The 12,820-nt window shown below is 40.4% G+C and overlaps 1 protein-coding gene across 1 annotated transcript in view; it reads right to left on the bottom strand.

Moving 5' to 3' along the window:
• plcb1l (phospholipase C beta 1-like) overlaps window positions 1–12,820 on the bottom strand; it is a 104,645-nt gene that overhangs the window by 26,205 nt on the left and 65,620 nt on the right. Inside the window, exons 8-13 of the mRNA XM_083898286.1 lie at window positions 11,901–12,001; window positions 10,958–11,124; window positions 4,598–4,744; window positions 3,296–3,453; window positions 480–562; window positions 176–260 (exon numbers count right to left, since the gene is read on the bottom strand). Of these exons, the coding sequence (XP_083754412.1) occupies window positions 176–260; window positions 480–562; window positions 3,296–3,453; window positions 4,598–4,744; window positions 10,958–11,124; window positions 11,901–12,001 (741 nt within the window). The remainder of the gene's footprint in view (window positions 1–175; window positions 261–479; window positions 563–3,295; window positions 3,454–4,597; window positions 4,745–10,957; window positions 11,125–11,900; window positions 12,002–12,820) is intronic.

Raw genomic sequence — 12,820 nt, 5'->3', positions numbered from 1 at the left:
AGGTGCAAGGTTAGGATGCTGCACATCAGGCAGCAGTGTTCAAGGACGCTTCTCTGGTGCACTCATCTGTGCGATCACATCTGATGAAACAGTCACTGCTGGCCGTATGTGTGTGTGTGTGTGTGTGTGTGTGTGTGTGTGTGTGTGTGTGTGTGTGAGAATCTTATAAACTCACCGGATATTTTTCCAAAGGCTCTGTGAGTAATGCATCTCCAAATATTGAGCGACAGTACTCCGCCATCTTTGCCTGTTGCTTTGGTCTGAGGGCCATCACACACACACACATACACACATTATTACATACTACAAAATACCAAAGTTCATACAGTATGTCAGTCCTAGGAGCTGCTGCTTGCAGAGCTGAGACCAAAAAAATAGCTGATGTTAAATCATCCAGTGACAGACAAATACTCATCAATAAGGTCAAGCGTCACACTGTTGCCTTCGCACTTCTGACACGTATTGATCTGCTGACTTACGAGTCCACATGGTTCTCAAAAGACAGGATGATAGGGAAGGGCGACGTCTTGAAAGCGCACTCAGCAATGGCCTCGATCACCTCCTGTGAGATAAACAAACAGAAAAAAAACAATCAATAATATCACTATTTTAAGTACACACACACATATCAGGCAGACTGTTCTGTTAATGTTGAATTCTTGTTTAAGTAAGATTAAAAAACACTGAATGTCACTGTTGTTCAATGAGTAATATGCTGTAGAGTTAAAAGCCAATACAGCATTTAAAAATGCTCCTCAGCTCAGCCACAATAATCTCCATTTACCATGTTATTATGATTCCCTGTTAGAATGCCTGCGAGCCTGCCCCAGAGAACATGACCCTACCTGGTGAAATCAATAACTGTGGGTGAAAGCAATCGCAATTCTGGTTGCATGACGGAATGTGTGCAAAATCAGGGCAATGGGTTTCCACCGAAGCATCAATATTCCTTTTAAAAAAAAATAAAAAATGTTAAATGGAATCCTTTGAAACTCATCATAAACATTTATTCATACCCAACATGTTTCAGTGCGGATATGTCCACAGAAATGAGAGCGAGGAGATGAGGTGGTGTCTGATTTCTGAACCACTGAATGTCTAAGTCAATTACACCATCATTAACAATGGTGTCTATTCAGTTAATGCCTTCATTTCCATTTGCTCCATCTCCTCCAATAAAACTGTTTGCCTATAACTCAACTCCCTCCATCTGTAGCTGTGTTTTTTTCTCCCCTCTTGTCTTTCATATCACTTACACACAACTTTGTATTTCACTTTCACACAAACCCAATTAAGACGGTTCTGCTTCTTCTGTTTCTCTCATTAGATATGAGATTTCCTCTACCGATCAATCCACCCCCAACTCATCCTTATTTTTCTCCAGAAAATTCCCGTGCCCTGAGATTTCTACCCTCCTCCTGCACGATGTGAGGAAACAATAAACCCTGTTAAACAATATGATGTTTTGTATCAAGCATACGCGGTGTAGTTCCCTCTGGAGCATCCAGATAAATGGAGGATCTCATCTATTGTTCAATATTGTGATGACAATACGAAATATAGAACAAAGCAAATACATTATTACAGATACTAAAGCGTAGTCTCAAGCCCTTAGAGAGGACGGTCTCTATCTTCCATCACAGTAATACGTTGGTTTTAGTCAATCTTGGCCGGCAGAATTAAGTAACAGCATTTGAAGAAGAAATATTGGAGATGTCCCTGGATGTATTATACATGATTAAAGCTTAAAAAGCTTATGCTGCGGGCTTCATCAACACTATCAGACCTGACTGAGGGAGCGTTTGTGTATACAGCAGCAGTGCAGGGCCAGGTAGGGACAACAAGCATTAACTTAAACAGAAGAACAACCAGTTTGTAGTAGCATTTACTTCTGAAATGTTTTGTTGGCACATTGTCTTTTCAGTCATACCCTAACCTGTTTTCAGCTGTCTCACTTTAGTGGTGCGATATTGCTGCTCTATCTTGACATATAACAAATCATTTCCTGTGTGCAGCACATGAATTTTGCCAGACTGACAGTCACAGAGCTATGTGAACTCATTTGACAATGGTTAGTGCTTCTTGAGTCACCAATAACTCTTTTCTGGTTTCCCCTTCAGTGAAGGCCTAACTGATCACAAAAAATGTAATTCCCCAAAACAATTTTTGTTTGAAAATGTGTCAAATGAATGAATTAAAATAATTTTACAAGTGGTTGAAACAACTTCAGGGTTGTGACCAACACAAGCCTTTATCAGGGTCAGCAGTAAACTTGTTAGTGATCAACAGAAGCTCCCAGCAGTGACTGATTTAGCACAGGCACTGTGCCTGTGTCTGAGGATATTCAAAAATTCACGGCCCATGTGAAGAATATAGTATAATGCTTCGTGTTTCAGGCAGCCATAAGGAGTTTAATGCACATGTTGACAATGCTATGAAAATTGACTACTACTCCTGCTATAAAAGCCTTTTTTTGTCCTCTCACGATCATTCACTGCATCCCTATCTTTTACAGTTTGGTATCTGCTGAGAGTGGGGTTTGCTTTGTCTTTCCACCACACTTAATTTTTGTGTGTGAGTGTTTTATTCTTTACTATATAAAAGGATATCATTGTAAGATTCCTAAGATTTTCATGAGATCAAAGCCCCAAATGTTCTCCTTTTTATGGTCAGGATTTAATGTGTAGTCATCTCTCTATACTGAAGTTGTTTATTTTTTATTATTTTGCAAGGAGCTGGTGTTTTTTTCTTTTTCTATTTACATTTAGTCAGTTTTATTACGATATATAACCAAAAACTTCAAACTACTTGACATTAAAACATATTACACTGGTGAAGTTGAGGGCTTCCAAGGGCTTTTTGCAACCAGTGGAGTCGCCCCCTGGTGGCTAATCAATATATTCTCACTTCCTGATTGACTTCACCAAGGAAACCAGAAGACTCCATCCATTTTGTATGTATGCTGCAAACACATTTGCACAAAGAGTCTAAGGGAGATGCATATGTTACCAAGAATAGGAAAAATATTTAAACCCAAAATATCTTAAAACCAAAGCAAAAAAAACCCAACAACAAACAAACAAACACAAAACAGAGGATGTGGTGGAAGACAAAGCACTGAGTGGATCATGAGCACAACATGTGGATTACATCATCGGTCTGTGAGGTCCGTTTACCCACACACTCTCTGCATCCACAGACAAAGACATTAAAATGCATCTTCAGAGAAAAATGTTCTCCCCCTTTCTTCTGCCACACCCACTACGTCCCCATTACTCCGCTCTCCTTGTGTTACCTTGAAGGAGATTTCAGTTGTCATGGTGAAGCCGTGAGTGATTACGGGCTCTTCTTCTGTGGTGCGACCCTTCCAGCAGTCCAGTTCAATGCAGCGGCACCCTGACAGGAGAACCTGCTTGTACATCTCAACAGAAGAGTTTCCTGCAAGCTGGCCAGCTGTAACACACACACACACACAGGTCCACAGTACTAAGTAACTGTTGTATTGATTACAAAAGTAACAGGATGCATACAAAAGCACGTCCTCTCGCTTTTTAGAGCTCATTAACCACATTAGTTGCTAGCATGCAGTAAAAACTCTTTAGCTGGCGTCATCTCAAGCAGGCAAATCTCATCGCACTGTCACCATTAGCAGAGCAATTATCTCTTCACATTAGCAGCATGTTTTTTTCTGTGAGAGGCAGGGCTGAGTTGTTACTTTGGCTGGGTTAATACGTTCCCTGGTGTCTTTTTCATTCATTCTCATTTTATTTCTATCACTCTTTTTAGACAGCCTCATCTAGATCCTTTAAGACGTCGAAACACTCCATGAAGCATTGCTTTAACTTATGGATAAGATGCAGATGCGTAGATGAGAAGATAGGATAGAAATACACCAAGAAAGAAAAAGTTGCAAAAGCTCTTGTCAGTTTAATTACTGCATCTTGGATCTTTCTTATAAGTTGCACAAGGAAATAAATCCATTCAGAAAGCAGTGTTTGTCAGGAGAGAAAATCAACAATGCATTATTTGTTTTTCCCCATTTCTTCATTTCACAGGCTATGAGGCTGCTCTATTACAGAAACTGCTTTTCTTTGATTGCCGGATAAATTTGATTCACTTGAAAGATTCAATGCTCCCCCAGTTTCCCCCCCGTAGAATAGATTTGAATAGATGAATTCTATTAACTATTGAAGGGAAATGGTCTTTGTATTGTGGCTGCCTTGCTTGTGCCCTGCCAGAAGCCAGTTACTGTGACTACAATCTTTAGAAATATTTAACTCATGAATATCAATGAACCTTGAGTCTCATGGCATGGCTTGATTGGATAACCTATGAGAGGTAATGCAGGAAAGGGGGTCTGGTATGCTCCGGTGCATTTGATTGACTGACCTCCGAGGTATAAAGACGGATGTATTCACTTGCGCAACCATAATTGCTAAATTTCTAAACGAACAAGTGATCCGTTCATGGGTAGAAGAAGAAAAGATGCACCCGTGTATGTACTCAGTCAGGAGTAAAATCGAGTTAAGTGGGGATCACGCAAAGACAGAGCAGCTTACATGACAGGTAGTTTGGGTGTATAGAGGTGTATGCATACCTGTGAGGTATGTATTGTGTGAGGAGTTGATGAAGTAGTGCGAGAGGGGAAAGGTCATGTCTTCACTCTGGTCCAGCTTTTCTGGTGGGATGATGCTGTTCTCCTCACAGTTCAAATACCTGGCGAAGCCTTCCAGTGAGATCTGACCTGCATGAAGCCGACACAGCACACAAACGTGTTAATCCAGACACAGAGTTTGATGACTGTCTTTATTCTTTTATATTTCCACAAAAGTCCACAGAGTTCCTCTGTAAATAAACTATTTATAACACACTGACGTACCACACTGCAGCACTTGGATATATGTTCTTTCAGGACAGTGGAAATGGACACTATTACCTGTTGATCTTAAACTGAGCCCACACAGACTGAATCCTGCTTAAATATTCATTCATGTGTAGTGTTATTCTGGGGAAATAGTTTCCAACAAATACACCGTTTACTCTTGTAAGTGAGTGTTGTAGAGTGTACACAAAATGACACCTTCTTTGATGCATTTATAGCCCTGACATCTTCAATGCATATAAACGGGACAAACAGAGTTAAGTTGGCAAGTTGTAATCCCTTCACCAGTTGGAAATACAAGTTGGTTTTAAATATTTGAATACATTTTCTCTTTGTTAAACTTTAAATGAAACATACAACAAATGAAGTGTGTGTGTGTCACTGCAGGTGCATTCTCATGAGCGGCTCAAAGACTTATATGCTTTCAAAGGTTTCATTACAAAAATGTTTATAATCGCTAATTAAAGTCACACTGAGATTACATTATTGGTTTAATTTTTCCACAAAGCTTAAGTCACCGCTTGCTAAAAGCCTTTGTGGTTAATCCTTAAAGCCTGTGTCTCTGTTTCCATTTCTCACACTGCAGGTGTGGAATGTACGATAATGTAACATCCCAAACCTTCAAGGTTGTATAAACGAAAAATGCCCGGTTCTTTTTTAAATACAGTTGTCAATGCCGTCAAACATTGTCTGCATTTTCTGAGCTTATTTGTGTCACAGGGATGTGAAAGAGCTGAACTACCGTTGATATTGTGCTTTCTTTGATTTGTCAAGGTCACTCTTGTTAAGTCATGCCTGTTTTCCGTCATCACTGAGCTCATGTTCTCGCTGAATGTGCTCGAGAAACACATTGATAATCAGCTGCAGATGAAAAGCTCACATCTCCCACTACCTGGATTTAAGACAAGGACTTCACACACCACACCTGGACTGGAATAACATCCTCAACATGGAACCAAAACACCTGAAGCCTCCTTCACCCACATGCACAAACTTGATTTGATGTTATGCTAAATATGCAAAATGATGCAACGTGCACAGCAGGTCCCTCCGGTCACGTTATGCTAATTAATGCGGCGCTGCCCTCTGCAGAGATGTTGGACTAATTAAGGCTGGCTGCTGTCTGTGACATCTGAGCACAGTAGCACTCAGCGTCTTATACTCCCTGCTGATAACCGTGACCACCCTCTGCCAGGCGGACGCCTGACCCCTGCATCACACGCTCACAGAGACAGTGTTTCCCCAGTCCCTAAGATGTTTGGAGATCAAACAGGGAGAATGGTGTTTACATGCCTGGGATTACAGGTGTTATTGTAAAAAGTGAGGTTAGACCTGAAAGGAAACTGGAGATGCGGAGATTTCCTCTTTAAAATCAAAAGAGATGAACAAACACAAAATGATATGTCAACATCTTCTCTGGGTGAGGATGTCATGTTTCTTTATCCAACGACAACGAATATTAGAATGGGAATGAGTGAGCATAGACTGAAGGAGTCATAGACATTTGCCGTGTTTTCATCAGCCTGATTTTCTGCCGAAATTTTGAAAAATAAGCTTCAAGCTGCTTTTTTTGCTTGAGGGTGGTGGGAAATTTGGAGAATCAATAAAAGGTGATGTAAATGAGTGTGATGGAAACTACATTTGGCGAATCAAATGGAATGTTTAGAGATTATGTGACTGAAACATCACTCCCACTTCCGTCATTTCACTGCGCTGGGAAAAAAGTGGGTGAAAAGAAGAATGTGCCAACTGATGAGATTTCTCAGCTTTGAGCAAGGAGCGAATATTACTTCAATGATAGATGAAAGCAGCCACCATGTATCAGCAGCTATTTTTTCTCTTTATTTACGGCAAGTTGCACCATCCTATCCATTTGTGGGGACAGGTACTTTTGCACCACTTATCTCAATGAACTAACTCCCAAAAGTTTCTTTCCAGCAGTGGATGGAAACACCAAAACTTTGATAATTTAGTTAAAATTTGCTATAACTTTTAAGACCTTTTTAGCTCATGAGGGGATTGACAACAGCTTTAACGTTCACAAGATGGAAAACACAGAAAGAAGAGAAAGTATAACCAGGAGGGTGAGTGAAGGAAGGAAGGTTTCCTCTTTCTCTTCGAGCTGTTTGTTTTGGGGAACACCTGAGGCAGTCGATGCCTGCATTGCATGTCTTTCCATTTCTGTGCACTGTGAAAGCACATGTTCAGTATGCTAATATACAATTCTGAATGCAACTCCAGTGTGAGTGTCCTTGAGAGGGAGAAAACACTGCGTGCATGTGTATCTGAATGTGTGTGCGTGAGGGTAGCATGTGGAGCTCTGGACCCCTCTGCTGAGCAGATGGCAGCACTTCCTCCGGCTAGATAAATACTTCACATGGGGAAATCTGTCACTGGGACAGAGAAGGGCACGATTCCAGCGAGCCTGGGACAGGATGAATACACAGCAGCACGGCAAGAACACTGGTATACGAGTCAAACACTGGCCGGTCAAACAGGATACTTGAAAGACATTTAAAGGGGACATATTATGCAAAATCAAGTTTAAAAAAAAAATCATTTAAAGGTGAAGTAAGTAGTTTATAGTGACATCTAGAGGAGAGGCTGAATTTTACAACAACAAACTGCTCCTCTGCTCACCCCCTCCCTTCCCTGAGCGCTATGGTATCCTCAGCCGGTCAAATGTCGTCCTCGTCGTCTTTCTTCATGTCAAAAGAGGGGGTTCGTGAGGCGAGGGAGAGGGCGAGCTACTGCGGCCGTAGCAGACGAAGCGGAGAGAGTGGAGGCGGGACTTCCGCTACAAGTAAAGGGACGCTTGATTTGTTCTCTCCCATTTGTCTATACAGGCTCCAGTAGAAACACGGAGTCTCGCTGCTAACAGTGGCAATGCAACAGCGGCCCGCGACCATGTTATTTTAAACAACATGAAACATGTTAAATGAAAACTTTTATACAGCGACTAGACAATGCAGGAGCACATAATATGTATAAAAAAGTGGATTTTGTCATATAAACCCATAAATACTACACAATGTCCCTTTAAATCCTTATATTTGGGACTCTGGAGGACCTATCAGTCGGAAAAGTGTGAAAAAAGATGACTCACTCATGTTTTTGTGGTCCTCCTCAGTCTAAGTACAGGAGATAAAACACGCGATGTTGACTTCCGTGCTCATTGGGACATCACAATGCGCTAAATTCCTGGATTTGTTGTCTCGCGGAGCTCCGCTTTGTCCGTAAAACACGCAAGAGTGCTGGCGAGGGCAACGGTATCCGAAAACTGGAAGTCCGTGTAAAGTTCTATTCTTGGCTCATCAGTGCAGAGTTCTACACAAACTTCCAGCCTCAGAGAATTTATCCCAGTAGCCTCTGTGGCGGATGTAATTTAGGGTAAATATGGTATAATATGTCCCCTTTAAAGTGGCACTCAAGGTCTGTTTTAATCAGTTACGGACAATTTAGTTTAAGTGTAATCATTAATAAAAACGTGCAAATGTGAGAGTTAAGTGTTTTTTTTCACAGTAACAACCTCTTCTGGTACCAAAGATTAGCATGTGTGATGACACGTATTAATAAAATATATTAAAACATGAACTGACACTTCAGACGAGCAGGACAGTTATGAAAGGTTCTGATGAACCGCTCTACACGTGTTAGTCACTTCATGATCTGCTGCTCAGGAAACATTTTAACATTTTAATAGTCGTGTACCAAACTGTGATAAAGCTGATGTTGTTTTGATTTAGTGGGTAAAGACAAACAGTACGATGTCATGACGAATTTTCACATGCTCCTGACTACAACCTAATTATGATGTGTGTTTGTTATAGGCCGTAATGGAGGAAATCAAATGTTATTCAGAGACACAAAAAGGTATAGATATAGTTTTTTTTTTGTAAATTGTGACGAAATGAAAAGGGAAGTAGTGTAAACATGGGAGGGTTTACAAAGTGAGATTGAGATATAAAAAATGAGACTTGATGTCTGGTATTTGGAGAGTAATGTCTCCCAGTTTTGGCAGCTTCCTTTGCACTGTCACTGCCAACAACATGGAAGCATAACATGTCCTGGAGTGTTGGATCTGTAATGACTGTACATCTTTTTTCTTCATGAATTATTCTACTCGGGATGCTCAAAAGCGACACCTAAACAGCTTCTTTGTTTTGCTTTTAGTGCAGTTTTATGATGACTTTTTGTTTTTCCATTTATTTGGATCCCAGGTTACAGTAGGTGTAGGGCGATGGTTTTAACAGTGAGCACTGATGACGATATTTAGTGCCTGTGGAAAAAGTGCAAACTGACAAAACACAAACAAGTAATAAAAAAAATAAAATGCCACCACTAGGAAAGCACATATGTCACATTATGCAAACTGGGTCATGTATTCAAACATCTAATGATACACAGGGGGATACAGAACTCATGACTCAGTGACGGCAAATACACAAACACTAAAAGTTGCAAAACTACAACTAGTTGCCTGGCAACTGTTCCTAATCAAGAAACAGGCTGGCACACGCATTCATAAACATGTACAACAAAACGGTTGCTTTTAGATTAAATGATAATGCTATGGCATGTTAATTAATGAGCTTGTACAATTGTTTTTTTTTCTTTGGGTAGAGTTTCTAAGATAAACTAATCAGCTGCTGGCTGTAGCCTTTCATTAGATAAACAAATATAAATATACTGTATACTTAGAGGCAACGTACCACTTGTTCTTTGTTTACACCCTGCTGTGGCGTGTAATGATGGGGGGCTTTAATTAGTCGCATTAAATATTTAACAGTTTCTCCGAGCTTTGCAAACATTTATTTCCTACAAATTGACCTGTTTGATCTTTTTAAGGTGTTTATGAATGAGTGAATCTGCAGATTGTGATTTCTCAAGCAATGTCAGGGAACTACAGTGGACTCAACATACTAAAAATATGTAAGATTCTGCATCAAAATGTTAAACACATGCTCTGGATGGTTTGTCCATTTAGGCTACTCTAGAAACTAGGGCTCATTGAAAACATTTCCAAGGTCAAATCAAGCACTTTCTATGTAAATTTTCCAGGACGTATGGCTGTAGTAAATGTATATAAATACACTGTGTTTTATAAAAGTCAGAGTCAAACGTGCACGCAAGGACCACGGGGAGCAGTTCTCATATCGACTCTTATTTTATTCGTCCATCTAACAAGCAGACTGTTCAGTCAAGCACCTTTCAAATCTTGAGAACACAACACTAAAATTCAGGCACTTTAAAGGATTTCAAGTGCCCATATAAACCCTAAGAAGCAATCGAGGCCTTGCCTTAAGTACATATAAAAGGCTGATTCTAAAAGAAATGTGGATTTTTTTGTTTGAAAGCAATTAGACATTTATATATAAACACACTTGGGGCTGTATATTCAATTTTGCTTTCCAATAAACCCTCCTAAATGTTACTCGGTGGGGTGGATCATAGTGTGCATTATGTGAACTAGTGCAGTGCCCGTAGGAAGTATGTATTCCTATAGTTGGGAGCTGAAGAAGATTTTTCAGTTATGGTGGCTGACAGTCACAACAGCTAGCTACGCTAATGGTAATTGAAAATAAAAACATTTGCGTTGTGCCTCATGAGGTTGCACAGTGTTAAGTGCCAAGTTAGCCGCAAAGTAGTAGCATGCTAGTGCAACAATAAATATGTGCTCGCTTATTGGTGAATGGACACCGACTTCGTCGTTTCAGTACAACACCATGTTCTGCAGTGAACCGTGTGAAAATATCTCACCCACCGTGTGAAAGCCCCTTTACTCCCACCTCACCGCTCCACACAGCGCAGCTGCTGCTGATGAGCCGCTGCCTGCCTGGTGTAGAGTGATAAATCAGGGAAAATTAAAATTCCTCAAAAATATTTGAAAATCAAGGATGCACACCATCCGGCCATGCTCAGCCCATGTCCAAAGTCTTAGGGCGATCTGATTAACGGTCAGCAAGATATGTCCGTCACAGACAGACACAACTTGCTTTATAGATAGATGTATTATGTGACATAAACATGTCGGTGCCCTTACATTTGTATCATTACATATTTGAATGCACTAACCTTTCTGAGCCAGAGAAGGATTCGGTTCGTATTTATCCACCAGCAGCTGAACCTGTTCTGGTTTGAGAGGAGGGTAGAGAATCTCATTCAGTCGAGGGTCTCGCTGTTTAATGTTAATGAACTCCGTCATTTGCTCCACTGTCAGGCATGGACGACTCTTAGTCCCCCTGCAGAGATAAGAGAGACGATAATAAAGTAGAGTGAATTGTGAGGAAAATGAAAAGGGACGTAGGGGAAACATGGGAGGGTTACAAAGTGAGATGCATTAGCACGAACAGGATTAAGAAAATTGAGATATTAAAAATGAGAGTTGATGGAGGGGAGGAGTGGTAATGAAAACAGGAAAGAGAGCAACAAATATTCGCAAAGGAGCTGAGGATAAAATGCTGTCTTGGGCAAATTATAACATTTAATTTAAACACATTTCCTATCTATGCCTGTTCCACTAAATTATCCCCTCCATACCCTTGTGACTCTCATGTCATGTCACTTAACAATGATTAAAATGCAGATTTATGACTTGGCGTGGCCAGTATCGTGCTGGCATGCAAGCTCAGCTGATAGACTGAGTCCCTCTGGACCAAGGGCTAGCTCTGCTTCTGCACTATGTGATGACACTCAGCCAGGATCGAGGAGCGCTGTTACAACACACACTGTCCTGCATTAATTAACTACTCATAATTAGTCTGATGGGCAAAGGCAGGTTCTTAAACCTGCAAAGTTACATTGCTTGATCGAGGCTGGCAGCGATTATCTAGCTGCTCATTGTGAAAGAGAAACAGATGGCTGGAGAAAAACTGTAAATAATCACTCTCATATTGTTTGAAGATTTTCAAATGACTCTGTTTCTACATTGGGATTGTCCCTATTTTGTGTAAACTGCAAGGATTATAAAATCTGGAACAGATCCTAAAGGACAAAATATAAGAAACACAGTTCTTACACATCAGAGAAAATGTGGTCCAGCTCGGGTCGGGGGCAGATGTTGCTCAGAAACATGTTGTACACCTCTGGAGTGAAGTCTTCCTGGGGGATTGAGTCATTCTACAGAGGAGAACAGCAACATGGTCAGATAATCTGTAGTAGCAACAGAAATAGAATCACTTTGGGGAGCAAGTGGCCTCGTAGTGCTAACAGCACTGTGGATTAACTACTCAGTATACTTTACAGCAGTGCTTCCCAAAGCATTTTGGTTGAGCCCGCTTTTTAAAGATACCAAATTATCGTGATTAAATTACAACATAAATCGTGGCACAAATAAATCTGTAAATTAAGTATAACTTCATTTTATGGATCTAATTTACGACATACACATAAATCTTAACTGAAATGGCCCGGGAAATTCTGCACATTTCCTTGGGGACGAAGCAAAAATCTCCCATGACACATCTGTGGGTCCCAAGCCAGTCTTTGGGAATCACTGCCGTATAGTAGTAGAATATGTATACTGATATTTTTTTTGTTAAGCCTTAAAACTGCAAAAGGCAAATCAAACTTAAATGAAGAATACAGTATCTCATGATAATTCACACACAGTTTCACACACAAACATAATATTCTCCCAAAGTGCTCAATAGTCTGAGAAAAGCCTTCTTTAGATCTCACTTTGGGGTAACATATAGGACAACAAATCATTTCGTTGTTAAAATATTAAGTAATCTTTCAAGACCTTTTGATTTTTACTTCTTTTACTCATTCGTTACTGTTGTACGTACAACAAGGTTACATGTTTCAATACCGTGAAATGTTTCATTTATTAACCTGACCTCTAGTCTCCTTCAGGAGGAAATTACACAGGTATACGTTTTAAAGGCACAGTGTGCAGCACAGCAGCAGGCGATAGCATTGTGCAACAGCAAGAAT

Source organism: Microchirus variegatus (assembly GCF_963457635.1).
Source record: "Microchirus variegatus genome assembly, chromosome: 12".
NCBI lineage: Eukaryota > Metazoa > Chordata > Actinopteri > Pleuronectiformes > Soleidae > Microchirus > Microchirus variegatus.
This window is presented reverse-complemented; position numbering and strand designations above follow the sequence as displayed.